The 13,162-nt window shown below is 46.8% G+C and overlaps 1 protein-coding gene across 3 annotated transcripts in view; it reads right to left on the minus strand.

Moving 5' to 3' along the window:
* LOC141271204 (killer cell lectin-like receptor subfamily B member 1C) overlaps positions 1–13,162 on the minus strand; it is a 180,298-nt gene that overhangs the window by 71,213 nt on the left and 95,923 nt on the right. For all 3 annotated transcript variants that reach the window (XM_073681319.1, XM_073681318.1, XM_073681317.1), the window contains one exon: positions 3,857–3,931. In XM_073681319.1, the coding sequence (XP_073537420.1) occupies positions 3,857–3,931 (75 nt within the window). The remainder of the gene's footprint in view (positions 1–3,856; positions 3,932–13,162) is intronic.

The following is a 13,162-nucleotide window of genomic DNA, read 5'->3' on the forward strand; positions in this document are numbered from 1 at the left end:
GCGGCGTGTGCGTGTGATTGTAGTGATTCCACTGGACCATGAACCGGAGAGTGCCTGGAGGGGCGTGACTAAGTATCTGGCCGATCCGACCAAGATGGCACGACGGCATACGACGCCAGTGCACCAGGGAGAAACCGGGCAGAGGGACCAGGTGCTACTCCAGGTCAAACTCCGGACACGGGGGTTGACCCACACAGGGATTACTGGATCAGGCTGGTTAGGCTGGCGCACAGACTGGAGGGTATAGGCAGGCACGACTGGTATGCAGGCAGGCGGGTAAAGGCAAGCGCAGCTAGAGTGCAGACAGGGAGGCACTAGCAGGTAGGAACACAGGCGGGATAGGACCCAGTACACACTGGGACTCAGGAACAATACAGGTAGAGGGGTACAGGCAAGCACAGCTAGAGTGCAGACAGGGAGGCACTAGCAGGTAGGAACACAGGCGGGATAGGACCCAGTACACACTGGGACTCAGGAACAGGCAGGTTAGGCTGGCACAGACTGGTGGATATAAGCAAACACGGCAGGTATGCAGATGGGTGGATACAGGCGAGTATGCAGGCAGGGAGGTACTGGCCGAAAGGACGGGCTGGAGCACAGAAAGGTTAAGACCCAGTACAGACTGGGTCACAGAACCGCAGATGCGGTAGACAACCACAGCAGAGAGGGAACGCCCGAAGCGGTGGGCAAGAACAGAGCAGGACAGGGCTGCAGGAGCAGCGAGCACAAGCAGGGCAGGACAGGACTGCCGGAGCAGCGGGCAGAAGCAGGGCAGGACAGGACTGCCGGAGCAGCGGGCAGAAGCAGGGCAGGACAGGACTGCCGGAGCAGCGGGCAGAAGCAGGGCAGGACAGGACTGCCGGAGCAGCGGGCAGAAGCAGGGCAGGACAGGACTGCCGGAGCAGCGGGCAGAAGCAGGGCAGGACAGGACTGCCGGAGCAGCGGGCAGAAGCAGGGCAGGACAGGACTGCCGGAGCAGCGGGCAAAGGAGTCAGTGCAGGCTAGGCTGAGTAGGGGGGACAGGGCTCTGTTCACACGGAACAGACAGGAAGGGAAAGGCAGAGCCAGACACCCACAGGGTACTTGCAGTGAAGTAGCGAGTGGACCACAAACTCACAAACGGGAGTACAGAGACAACAAGCAGGAGTTAGGTACGAGTTCAGACTCTGCAGAAAAAGGAATGGAACGGACATAGAGGCAAAACAGGTAAAGGATAGGAGAGAGTTCAGACTGGAACTGAGTGTACGGAGGAGACCGACACTGCAGCGGGATACAGGAGCGGGTCTGGGAATACGGCCCCCAGAAAGGCAGAACGAACAGGCAAGGAGCGTGTTCAGACAGGACAGACAAGATACAGAAGCGGGTCTAGGAAATCAGCCCCTAGAAGGCGAGAGGAACAGGCTAGGAGCGTGTTCAGACAGGACAGACAAGATACAGAAGCGGGTCTAGGAAATCAGCCCCTAGAAGGCGAGAGGAACAGGCTAGGAGCGTGTTCAGACAGGTCAGACAAGATACAGGAACAGGTCTAGGTAATCGGCCCCTAGAAGGCAGGAGGAACAGGCTAGGAGCGTGTTCAGACAGGTCAGACAAGATACAGGAACAGGTCTAGGTAATCGGCCCCTAGAAGGCAGGAGGAACAGGCTAGGAGCGTGTTCAGACAGGCCTGGAAATACAGCATCCAGGATAGGCAGAAAAGAGAACACAGAACGGGACCTGGCACCTTCAGAGTGCAAGCACACACTGAAAGAAACACTATGCTCAGGCAGGGATAGATGGGCGCAGCTGAGCTATATACCAGGTGACAGACAGCAATAGGCTGAGGACGCACAAGAGGTGTGACCCACAGCAGGTACAAAAAGCAGGAAGTGATCGGGCGCCGCCCTTAAGCAGCAGAAACAGACACAAACAGACAGCATGGAGGGAAGCCAGAGAGACATTCTGGACAGGAGATCAAGTGCGCGCTCTTGCACAGTGGGAGATGGACCACTATGCAAGGACGCCGCCAGGTATGTTACAATTATTTTTAATTTGCAACCTGATGGAGGTCAGTATAGATGGACTAATAGACCAAGTCCCACACACTGCTAGAAGCCCAAATATTTTTTCAGAGCTAGATGCAGAAAAAAATTATTTTTAATTTGCAACCTGATGGAGGTCAGTATAGATGGACTAATAGAACAAGTCCCACACGCTGCTAGAAGCCCAAATATTTTTTCAGAGATAAATGAAGAAAAAAATTATTTTTAATTTGCAACCTGATGGAGGTCAGTATAGATGAACTAATAGACCAAGTCCCACACACTGCTAGAAGCCCAAATATTTTTTCAGAGCTAGATGCAGAAAAAAATTATTTTTAATTTGCAACCTGATGGAGGTCAGTATAGATGGACTAATAGAATGATGCTATGCCCAAAAGATTTTACTTCACTAGGTGCAGTAAAAAAATTGGTATTCTATACACAGGTGGTATATCTTGCAACACAGATAGGCTACTCCACTGACTAACACACTCTGCAATAGGCCAAAAAGGATTAGCTTTGCTAGATTCAGCCAAATGCTGTGAAAAAAACTTGCACAGCACTGGCACAGACCTGCCTGGCAAAAACTGATAGGAACTGATGTAACCTAGTCCTGAAAAGGACTCCAATTACAATTAGTCTTTACTCCCACAATCTATCTATTTAAGAGCACAGACCTGCTTGATAAAAGTCGTAGGAAATGCTGTAACCTAGTCCTTAAAAGGACTGCAATCACAACTATTCCCTACTCCCAAGCTATCTGTATATTTGTGCGAAAATTGGCTTGAAATTAACAAGGTATAGCGCACACAGCAACAGCGGTGCCGTCTAACACGCAGCTGCAGCAGTGAGAAAATGGTGGCGACGGGGAAAATGGCTTGGTCTTATAGGGCAAGGACATGTGACATACACTGCCAATCACACATGCCCTTGCTTGTGTGAAAAAAAGCACTTCGCTCCGTGTGTGCGCTGCTGATAGGCTGACAGATTGCACCTCCCCACTGCAAATGCGGGAAAGAGAAAAAAAAATGGAGATCTTCATTGTTCCTGCAGAGATCCATCCCCTGCCCCTCCCCCCGCCCCGCTGTACACTCAAACTGCGTATTAACATTAATTTTCATCATTACTGAGAAAAAATCCAGTTATGATTTTGGTGCACGAACAGTTATCGAACATAACCTCGAACAGCCGAATTTTTCTCAAATTGTTCGTGTTCGCCGACCGGCTCGAACACCGCCCAAAACAGCTCGAATTTGAGATTGGCGAACAGTTCGAGTAGAACAACGCTCATCTCTACTAAGAATGTGACTTATGAAGGGAATTGCTTGCACCAGAAATGTTTAGGGGCTTCATCGCAAAAGGGTTGAATACATATGCACATGCCAATTTTTAGTTATTTGATCTCATAAAATTTAATTTATGCCTATATTTTGCTAACTTCACTTCACCAACTTTAAACTATTTAGTGCTGATGATTCACACACAAATCAGATTATAAAAATATTTACACACAGGTTATAAAGTAACAAAATAAGTAAAAAGCTAAAGGGGGTGAATACTTTTGCAAGCCACTGTATATATACAAACAATAAAATTGCAAAAGTTTTAGGCAGGTGTGGAAAAATGCTGCAAATTAAGATTGCTTTCAAAATAGAACAGTTAATAGTTTATTTTTATCAATAAACAAAATACAAAGTGAATGAACAATAGAAAAATCAATATTTGGTGACTGACGTTTACCACAAAAACAGCATCAGTTCTTCTAGGTACACTCAGCAATGAGGTTGTCTCAAACATCTTAAGGAACCAACCACAGATAATCAGAATTATTTACTTACCAGAAAAACTGTCTGTCTTGTTTAAATGGATCTCCTGGTATAATTCATTTCTATGGTTCTCTATGTGGTGATACACTGAAAAAAAAAGTTAACCTAAACATGAAAGACTGAAAAAAGACCTGAAGCTTTATAGCAACTTTAAGGGTTTGTTCAATGAAAACATGTTATCACTTATCCATAGGACAAGTACAGTAATACCTTGTTTATCATTGTGGGTCTGACCACTGGAACCTGTATCAATTGGCACAACAACAACAGGGCACTTTTATTCCCTCTAGAAAGGAGTGGCAGTGTGCATGCTTGACTGTCGTTCCATTCCTTGTATATTGGGCTGCTGTGTGCCGCAGCCCCACAGAGAATGAATTGACTGGCGTTCAGACATCCAACTTGCCTTTTGGGATAAAAATGCCTTTCAAGGATAAAAATTCCCCATTTTGCCAACTGGTGCTGGTCCCAGCGTTCGGTCCCCCACTAATCTATAAGTTATCTGTAGATAGGTGATGATAACTTATTTTTACTGCACAACCCCTTTAAGCTGTTACAATGAATCTTGAAGTACAGTATCTATCATTAGGTATGAATATAATTCAGTAGTACATGAGATTACAAGAAGTTTTGTAATATAACTTATTAGGGCAGAGCAGCATCTTCCAGCAGCCTGTAGTTGTTAGAACCCTCCTGTTAGTTTTTTTCTATTTTGTGGTCACATGACTATCTGCCTATTTATTCCAGCTCCGCCCTTCTGGCTTTGCTGGACTTCAGTGTTACTTGACTCTTAATCTAGCCAGGTGCTTTTGTACCTTTCTCTATAGTTTGCTTGGTCCTTGGACCTCTAAGTACTTTTGTCTCTTTGTCTTTTGTTCCGCTAAAACTTCTGCTAGGAGGTGTCCAACTTAATCCCAGTCCTTAGTTCTTGTAGGGATCCCTCCACTATATCTATAGGTCTGCGTTCAGACTAGCCGAGGACGAAGGCGGGTCTGTTCACAAGGAACAGGTTGCCCGCTGCATCGTAGGGAATCAGCTTAGTCCTATTGTAGGGACAGATTTCCTATCTTTCCTTAGTTCTTGTAGCAGATCATAACAGTAAGTCCAGCCCAAAAACAAAAATAATCTCTAAGGAAAGAAATCCGGTGATCAGCATGGTGTCAGTTCAGGATTTGGCTCAACGCCTGCAGGGATTGTCTCTGGAGGTGGCCGAGCTCCAGCAACACGTGAGTAGCTGTCCTGGAGCGCATTTTGTTGAACCGAAGGTAGGACTGCCTGATTTTTTTTATGGTAAACCACAAGATTTTTTTTCCTTTAAAAATGCTTGTTTATTATATTTTCGTTTAAGACCCAGGTCCTCTGGGAATGAATCACAGCGCATTGGGTTTATCATGACACTTTTGTGCAAGGAACCACAGGGATGGGCCTTTTCTCTCCAACCTAATGATCCGTGTTTTAGATCAGTGGAGGATTTTTTTTCTGCTATGGGGTTGTTGTATGACGATCCTGATCGAGTCTCATCTGCTGTGACAGAACTTAGATGTTTGAAGCGGGGGTCAGGTGATGTTGAAAATTATTGTACACACTTCAGAAGGTGGTCTTCTGAAGTGGAATGGAATGATTCAGCGTTAAAATGTTTGTTTCTTGCTGGTCTAAGTGAAAGGGTTAAGGATCTGCTGATTGCTTTCCCTGCACCTGGAACCTTGCAAGCAGCCATACAATTAGCTATACGTGTGGACAGGAGACTGCATGCCAGGGTTAATGAGGAGAAATCTCCTGCTATGGCAGCTCCTGGTCTTCAGAGGGTCTGCTCGGATGGCGGGGAACCGATGGAGATTGGGGCGATGTCACCCCGCTCTCAGGAAAAAGACCACAGATTTTCCAAGGGATTGTGTTTTTATTGTGGTAAATCTGATCATTTTATTAAGAACTGTGAGCTTCGTTTAAACAAAGAAAAAAAAAGGTCAGTTACACCCGTATAGCTTGTTTAAACTCTAAGGGAGTATTTCTGTCAGGGAGTACCTCATTGCAGGAGGATTTGATTGAATTTTGGGGATTTGTGGATTGTGGTTCAACACTTAATGTGATTGATAAGGCATTTTTGGAAAAACTTAAATTGGAATCCAAGTCTTTGTCATCTCCTATTTCTGTGGTTGCTGTGGATAACTCTCCTTTGAAATGTATTACTCACAAGGTTTTTGAATTTCCCCTCACTATTAATGGTTTTCACCATGAGAATTTGGATTTAGCGGTATTAAATAATTTTCCTTCTCCAGTGATTTTGGGGTTGCCTTGGTTAAAACTGCACAATCCTTTACTGGACTGGTCTACTAATGAAATTAAGTCTTGGAGTCCTAAGTGCTATGATAAATGTTGTTACGGTCGCATTGCGGCTGTGGAAAAAGGGGAATTACCTGTACCTATTCAGGATTTTTGGAAGGTTTTTTTTGAGGAGGAGTCACAAATTTTACCTCCTCATAGGGACTATGATTGCACCATTGAGTTTGTTCCTGGAGCTACTCTTCCCAAGAGTCGTTTATTTAATCTGACTATCCCTGAAAGAAAGGCCTTGGGGGAGTACATACAGACGAGCTTGGCTGCTGGTCACATTAGACCTTCTAAGTCACCTGTGGCTGTTGGATTTTTTTTTGTAAAAAAAAAGGACGGGGGTTTACGTCCATGTCTGGACTTCCGCGAAATTAATAAAATTACCGTACGCAATTCCTACCCACTGCCGTTAATTCCTGACTTGTTTAACCAGTTAGTGGGAGCCAAGTGGTTCTCTAAAATTGATCTCCGGGGGGCATACAATTTGTTGCGAATGAAGGAGGGTGATGAATGGAAAACGGCTTTTAACACTCCGATAGGTCATTTTGAGAATCTGGTTATGCCTTTTGGTCTTACCAATGCACCCGCGTTTTTTCAGAACCTTATTAATGACATCCTGAGACCTTTGATTGGTAAGAATGTGGTTGTGTATTTGGATGACATTTTGATTTATTCGCCAGATTTGGAGTCTCATTGGCAGATCGTACGTGAGGTATTGCAGTTATTAAGTGACAATTCACTTTTTGCTAAGCTGGAGAAATGTGAGTTCACTGTACAGAGAATTAGTTTTTTGGGCAATATTATCTCCAGCGAGGGCTTTGAGATGGACCTGGTGAAGGTTCAGGCTGTGCAGGAATGGCCTAGGCCTATTGGTTTGAAATCGATAGAGATTTTTGGGTTTCGCCAATTATTACAGAAAATTCATTAAGAATTTTTCTATAATTGTTAAGCCACTGACCGATCTCACCAGGAAAGGTGCGAATACGGTCCAGTGGACTACTGAGGCCATTGAAGCTTTTGTGTATCTCAAGGAGAGGTTCAGTTCTGCCCCCATCCTTATGCAGCCTGATGAGACCAAGCCTTTTTTGGTCGAGGTTGATGCTTCATCGGTGGGGGTCGGTGCGGTTTTGTCTCAGGAGAATAAGGATGGAGTGCATCCCTGTGCCTTTTCTTCAAAAAAATTTTCTGAAACCGAACTTAATTACGATGTTGGTAATCGGGAATTGCTGGCTATTAAACTCGCATTTGAACATTGGCGTCATTTCTTGGAAGGTGCTAAATTTCCCATTCAGGTTTTCACTGATCATAAGAATCTGATCTATCTGGATGCTGCCAAGCACTTGAATGCCCGCCAGGCTAGGTGGGCACTTTTTTTTTCGCGGTTTAATTTTTCTGTTACTTACATCCTGGGTGTAACATACCTGGCGGCGTCCTTGCATAGTGGTCCATCTCCCACTGTGCAAGAGCGCGCACTTGATCTCCAGTCCAGAATGTCTCTCTGGCTTCCCTCCATGCTGTCTGTTTGTGTCTGTTTCTGCTGCTTAAGGGCGGCGCCCGATCACTTCCTGCTTTTTGTACCTGCTGTGGGTCACACCCCTTGTGCGTCCTCAGCCTATTGCTGTCTGTCACCTGGTATATAGCTCAGCTGCTCCAATCAATCCCTGCCTGAGCATAGTGTTTCATTCAGTGTGTGCTTGCACTCTGAAGGTGCCAGGTCCCGTTCTGTGTTCTCTTGTCTGCCTATCCTGGAGGCTGTATTTCCAGGCCTGTCTGAACATGCTCCTAGCCTGTTCCTCCCGCCTTCTAGGGGCCGATTACCTAGACCCACTCCTGTATCTTGTCTGTCCTGTCTGAACACGCTCCTTGCCTGTTCGTCCGCCTCTCTGGGGGCAGTATTCCCAGACCCGCTCCTGTATCCCGCTGCAGTGTCGGTCTCCTTCGTACACTCAGTTCCAGTCTGAACTCTCTCCTATCCTTTACCTGTTTTGCCTCTATGTTCGTTCCCTTCCTTTTTCTGCAGAGTCTGAACTCGTACCTAACTCCTGCTTGTTGTCTCTGTACTCCCGTTTGTGAGTTTGTGGTCCACTCGCTACTTCACTGCAAGTACCCTGTGGGTATGTGGCTCTGCCTTTCTCTTCCTGTCTGTTCTGTGTGAACAGAGCCCTGTCCCCCCTGCTCTGCCTTGCTCACCGCTCCGGCGGTTCTAGCCTGCTCCGACTCCTTTGCTCACCGCTCCGGCGGTTCTAGCCTGCTCTCTCCCTTGCTCACCGCTCCGGCGGTTCTAGCCTGCTCTGGCTCCTTTTCTCACCGCTCCGGCGGTTCTAGCCTGCTCTGGCTCCTTTGCTCACCGCTCCGGCGGTTCTAGTCCGCTCTGACTCCTGCAGTCTGCTCTATCCCTCTTTCTCACTGCTCCGGCAATCTCATTCTGCTCTCTCCTTCTTTCTCACTGCTCCGGCAGTCTCGTTCTGCTCCTTCTTTCTCTCTGCTCCAGCAGTCTCGTTCTGCTCTCTCCCCTTTGCTCGCTGCTCTGGCAGTCTCGCTCTGTTCCCTCTTGCTCGCTGCTCCGGCAGCCTGCTCTGACTCCTTTTCTCACCGCTCCGGCGGTTCTAGCCTGCTCTTACTCCTTTGCTCACCGCTCTGGCGGTTCTAGCCCGCTTTGACTCCTTTGCTCACCGCTCCAGGCGGCCTCGTCCTGCTCTTACTCCTTGCTCACTGCTCCGGCAGTCTCGCTCAGCTCTGACCCTTTGCTCACCGCTCCTGGCGGCCTTGTCCTGCCCTGCTCTCGCTCACCTCTCTGGGCGGCCTCGCTCTGCTGTGTTTGTCCGCCACATCTGTGGTTCTGTTCCTGAGTCCCAGTGTGTACTGGGTCCTATCCTGCCAGTGTCCCTACCTGCTAGTGCCTCCCTTTCTGCACTCTAGCTGTGCTTGCCTGTACCCCTCTGCCTGTATTGTTCCTGAGTCCCAGTGTGTACTGGGTCCTATCCCGCCTGTGTTCCTACCTGCTAGTGCCTCCCTGTCTGCACTCTAGCTGTGCTTGCCTGTACCCCCCTGCCTGCATACCCGCCTGCCTGCTTACCAGTCGTGCCTGCCTATACCCACCAGTCTGTGTGCCAGCCTACCAGTCTGTTCCTGTATTCCCCTGTGTGGGTCAACAGCCGTGTTCGGGGTCTGTCCTGGAGTAGCACCTGGTCCCTCTGCTCGGTTCCTCCTTGGTGCACTGGCGTCGTATGCCGTCATGCGACCCTGGTCGGATCGGGTGAAAACCTAGTTACGCCCCTCCAGGCATTCACTCTCCGGCACGGTCCAGTGGAATCACTACAATCACATGCACACGCCGCTCAGCCCGGGCGTGTGCATTACACCGGGTACTAAGAATGTTAAAGCTGATGCTTTATCTCGCAGCTTTTCTTCCATGGTTGGTACCGAGGAGGAGGAGAGCATTTTACAGGAAGGAGTTGTGATAGCAGCATTGGACTCCATTTTAGAAGATGGGATTCTGAAAGCCCAGGAGGATGCCCCATCTAACACTCCCCATGGGAGGTTGTTTGTGCCTAGGACCTTTAGGAGAGATTTGTTTGTGGAGTGTCATGAGTCTCGGTTGGCAGGTCATCCAGGAATTTCTGAGACCAAGAGACTTGTAAGTCGCAGTTTTTGGTGGCCTGGGTGGCAGAAGGAAGTCATTAAGTGGGTGCGTCAATGTACGGTGTCTGCTAGATCAAAGGCTTCACATGCTCCTGCTGCGGGGTTGCTTTGCCCTCTTGAGGTTCCTAGTGCACCATGGATGCATCTTGCAATGGATTTTATTACTGACCTTCCGGTGTCTGAGGGTTTCACTGTCATCTGGGTGGTCGTGGACCGTTTTAGCAAGATGTGTCACTTGGTTCCTTTCATTAAACTGCCCTGCGCTAAGACACTCGCTAAGGCTTTTGTTAAGTAAATTGTCAGACTCCATGGCGTTCCCACCGACATTGTTTCTGATAGGGGACCCCAGTTTGTGGCTCGCTTTTGGCATGCCTTTTGTGACAGGTTGGGAGTCCATTTGTCATTTTCATCTGGGTATCATCCTGAGTCTAATGGACAGACAGAAAGAAAGAACCAGGATGTTGAACAGTTTTTGCGTTGTTTTGTGGCAGACAATCAAGAGGTGTGGTCTGAGTTTCAGCCACTTGCCACTGAATTTGCTCTTAACAACCATACATCCTCTTCTGCTGGGTGTTCGCCCATTTTTTTGTTGCACTGGGAGACATCCGTCGTTTGGTTCGTTCTCCAAATTGGTGTCGGCTGTGCCGGAGGAGGAGAATTTTTCCGGTGATTTGGAGAGAGTTTGGACTGATGTACGTCGTAATCTTCAAGAGGCTAACAAAAAGTCCAAGAAGTATTTTAATAGGAAACGTCAAGAGGTTTTGTTTACGGTTGGTGACATGGTTTGGTTGTCCTCAAAGAATCTGCGGTTGAGGATTCCTTCTAAGAAATTGGGTCCGAAGTTTGTAGGGCCATTTAAGGTGCTTCAGGTAGTTAACCAGTCTGCTGTTAGGTTGGAGGTTCCCACCTCCTGGAAGATTAATCCTGTGTTTCATGTTTCCCTATTGAAAAAAGCTGATGTATCGGATAGGGACGCCACTGTCATAGTTCCTCCGGTGGTGGAGGATGGTGAAAATGAAATTTCTCGCATTCTGAATTCCAAAAGGCATAGAGGGAGATTGCAGTATCTCGTCGCTTGGAAAGGTTTCGGTCCTGAGGATAACTCCTGGGTAAGGGTAGATGATGTCTCTGCTGCTAGACTTATTAGAGTGTTTCACAGGAGGTTTCCTGATAGGCCCGGGCCTGGAGGATCCGGAGGATCCTCATAGAAGAGGGGGTACTGTTAGAACCCTCCTGTTAGGTTTTTTCTATTTTGTGGTCACATGACTATTTATTCCAGCTCCGCCCTTCTGGCTTTGCTGGACTTCAGTGTTACTTGACTCTTAATCTAGCCAGGTGCTTTTGTACCTTTCTCTATAGTTTGCTTGGTCCTTGGACCTCTAAGTACTTTTGTCTCTTTGTCTTTTGTTCCGCTACAACTTCTGCTAGGAGGTGTCCAACTTAATCCCAGTCCTTAGTTCTTGTAGGGATCCCTCCCTTATATCTATAGGTCTGCGTTCAGACTAGCCAAGGACGAAGGCGGGTCTGTTCACAAGGAACAGGTTGCCCGTTGCATTGTAGGGAATCAGCTTAGTCCTATTGTAGGGACAGATTTCCTATCTTTCCTTAGTTCTTGTAGCAGATCATAACAGTAGTTCCTCTTTCCCTACCTAAAGACTCACTTTAACTCCTTTACAAAATCCACCATACAGTGGGTACGGAAAGTATTCAGACCCCTTTAAATTTTTCACTCTTTATCTCATTGCAGCCATTTGGTAAATTTTAAAAAGTTCATTTTTTTTTGCATTAAAGTACACTCTGCACCCCATCTTGACTGAAAAAAAACAGAAATGTAGAATTTTTTGCAAATTTATTAGAAAAGAAAAACTGGAATATCACATGGTCATAAGTATTCAGACCCTTTGCTCAGACACTCATATTTAAGTTACATGCTGTTCTTTTCCTTGTGATCCTCCTTGAGATGGTTCTACTCCTTTATTGGAGTCCAGTTGTGTTTGATTAAACTGATAGGACTTGATTTATAAAGGCACACACCTGTCTATGTAAGACATCACAGCTCACAGTGCATGTCAGACCAAATGAGAATCATGAGCTCAAAGGAACTGCCCAAGGAGCTCAGAGACAGAATTGTGGCAAGGCACAGATCTGGCCAAGATTACAAAAGAATTTCTGCAGTACTCAAGGTTGTTAAGAGCACAGTGGCCTCCATAATCCTTAAATGGAAGAAGTTTGGGACCATCAGAAGTCTTCCTAGACCTGGCCATCCAGCCAAACTGAGCAATCGTGGGAGAAGAGACTTGGTGAGAGAGGTAAAGAAGAACCCCAAGATCACTGTGGCTGAGCTCCAGAGATGCAGTAAGGAGATGGGAGAAAGTTCCACAAAGTCAACTATCACTGCAGCCCTCTACCAGTCGGGCCTTTATGGCAGAGTGGCCCGATGGAAACGTCTCCTCAGTGCAGGACATATGAAAGCCCACATAGAGTTTGCTCAAAAACACATGAAGGACTCCCAGACTATGAGAAATAAGATTGTCTGGTCTGATGAGACAAAGATAGAACTTTTTGGTGATAATTCTAAGCGGTATGTGTGGAGAAAACCAGGCACTGCTCTTCACCTGCCCAATACAATCCCAACAGTGAAACATGGTGGTGGCAGCATCATGCTATGGGGGTGTTTTTCAGCTGTAGGGACAGGACAACTGGTTGCAATTGAAGAAAACATGAATGCGGCCAAGTACAGAGATATCCTGGATGAAAACCTCTTCCAGAGTGCTCTGGACCTCAGACTTGGCCGAAGGTTCACCTTCCAACAAGATAATGACCCTAAGCACACAGCTAAAATAACAAAGGAGCGGCTTCAGAACAACTCTGTGACCATTCTTGACTGGCCCAGCCAGAGCCCTGACCTAAACCCAATTGAGCATCTCTGGAGAGACCTGAAAATGGCTGTTCACCAACGTTCACCATCCAACCTGACGGAACTGGAGAGGATCTGCAAGGAAGAATGGCAGAGGATTCCCAAATCCAGGTGCAAAAAAACTTTTTGCATCATTCCCAAGAAGACTCATGGCTGTACTAGCTCAAAAGGGGGCTTCTACTCAATACTGAGGTAAGGGTTTGAATACTTATGACCATGTGATATGCTAGTTTTTCTTTTTTAATAAATTTGGAAACATTTCTACATTTCTGGTTTCTTTCAGTCAAGATGGGGCGCAGAGTGTACTTTAATGAGAAAAAAATGAACTTTTTAGAATTTACCAAATGGCTGCAATGAAAAAAAGAGTGAAAAATGTAAAGGGGTCTGAATACTTTCCGTACCCACTGTATATTTAAGGTGAATGACAGGTGCAG

The sequence above is a fragment of the Phyllobates terribilis genome, unplaced genomic scaffold (genome assembly GCF_046119375.1).
Source record: "Phyllobates terribilis strain yellow unplaced genomic scaffold, ASM4611937v1 Scaffold_5__5_contigs__length_657084704, whole genome shotgun sequence".
In the NCBI taxonomy this organism is placed as follows: domain Eukaryota; kingdom Metazoa; phylum Chordata; class Amphibia; order Anura; family Dendrobatidae; genus Phyllobates; species Phyllobates terribilis.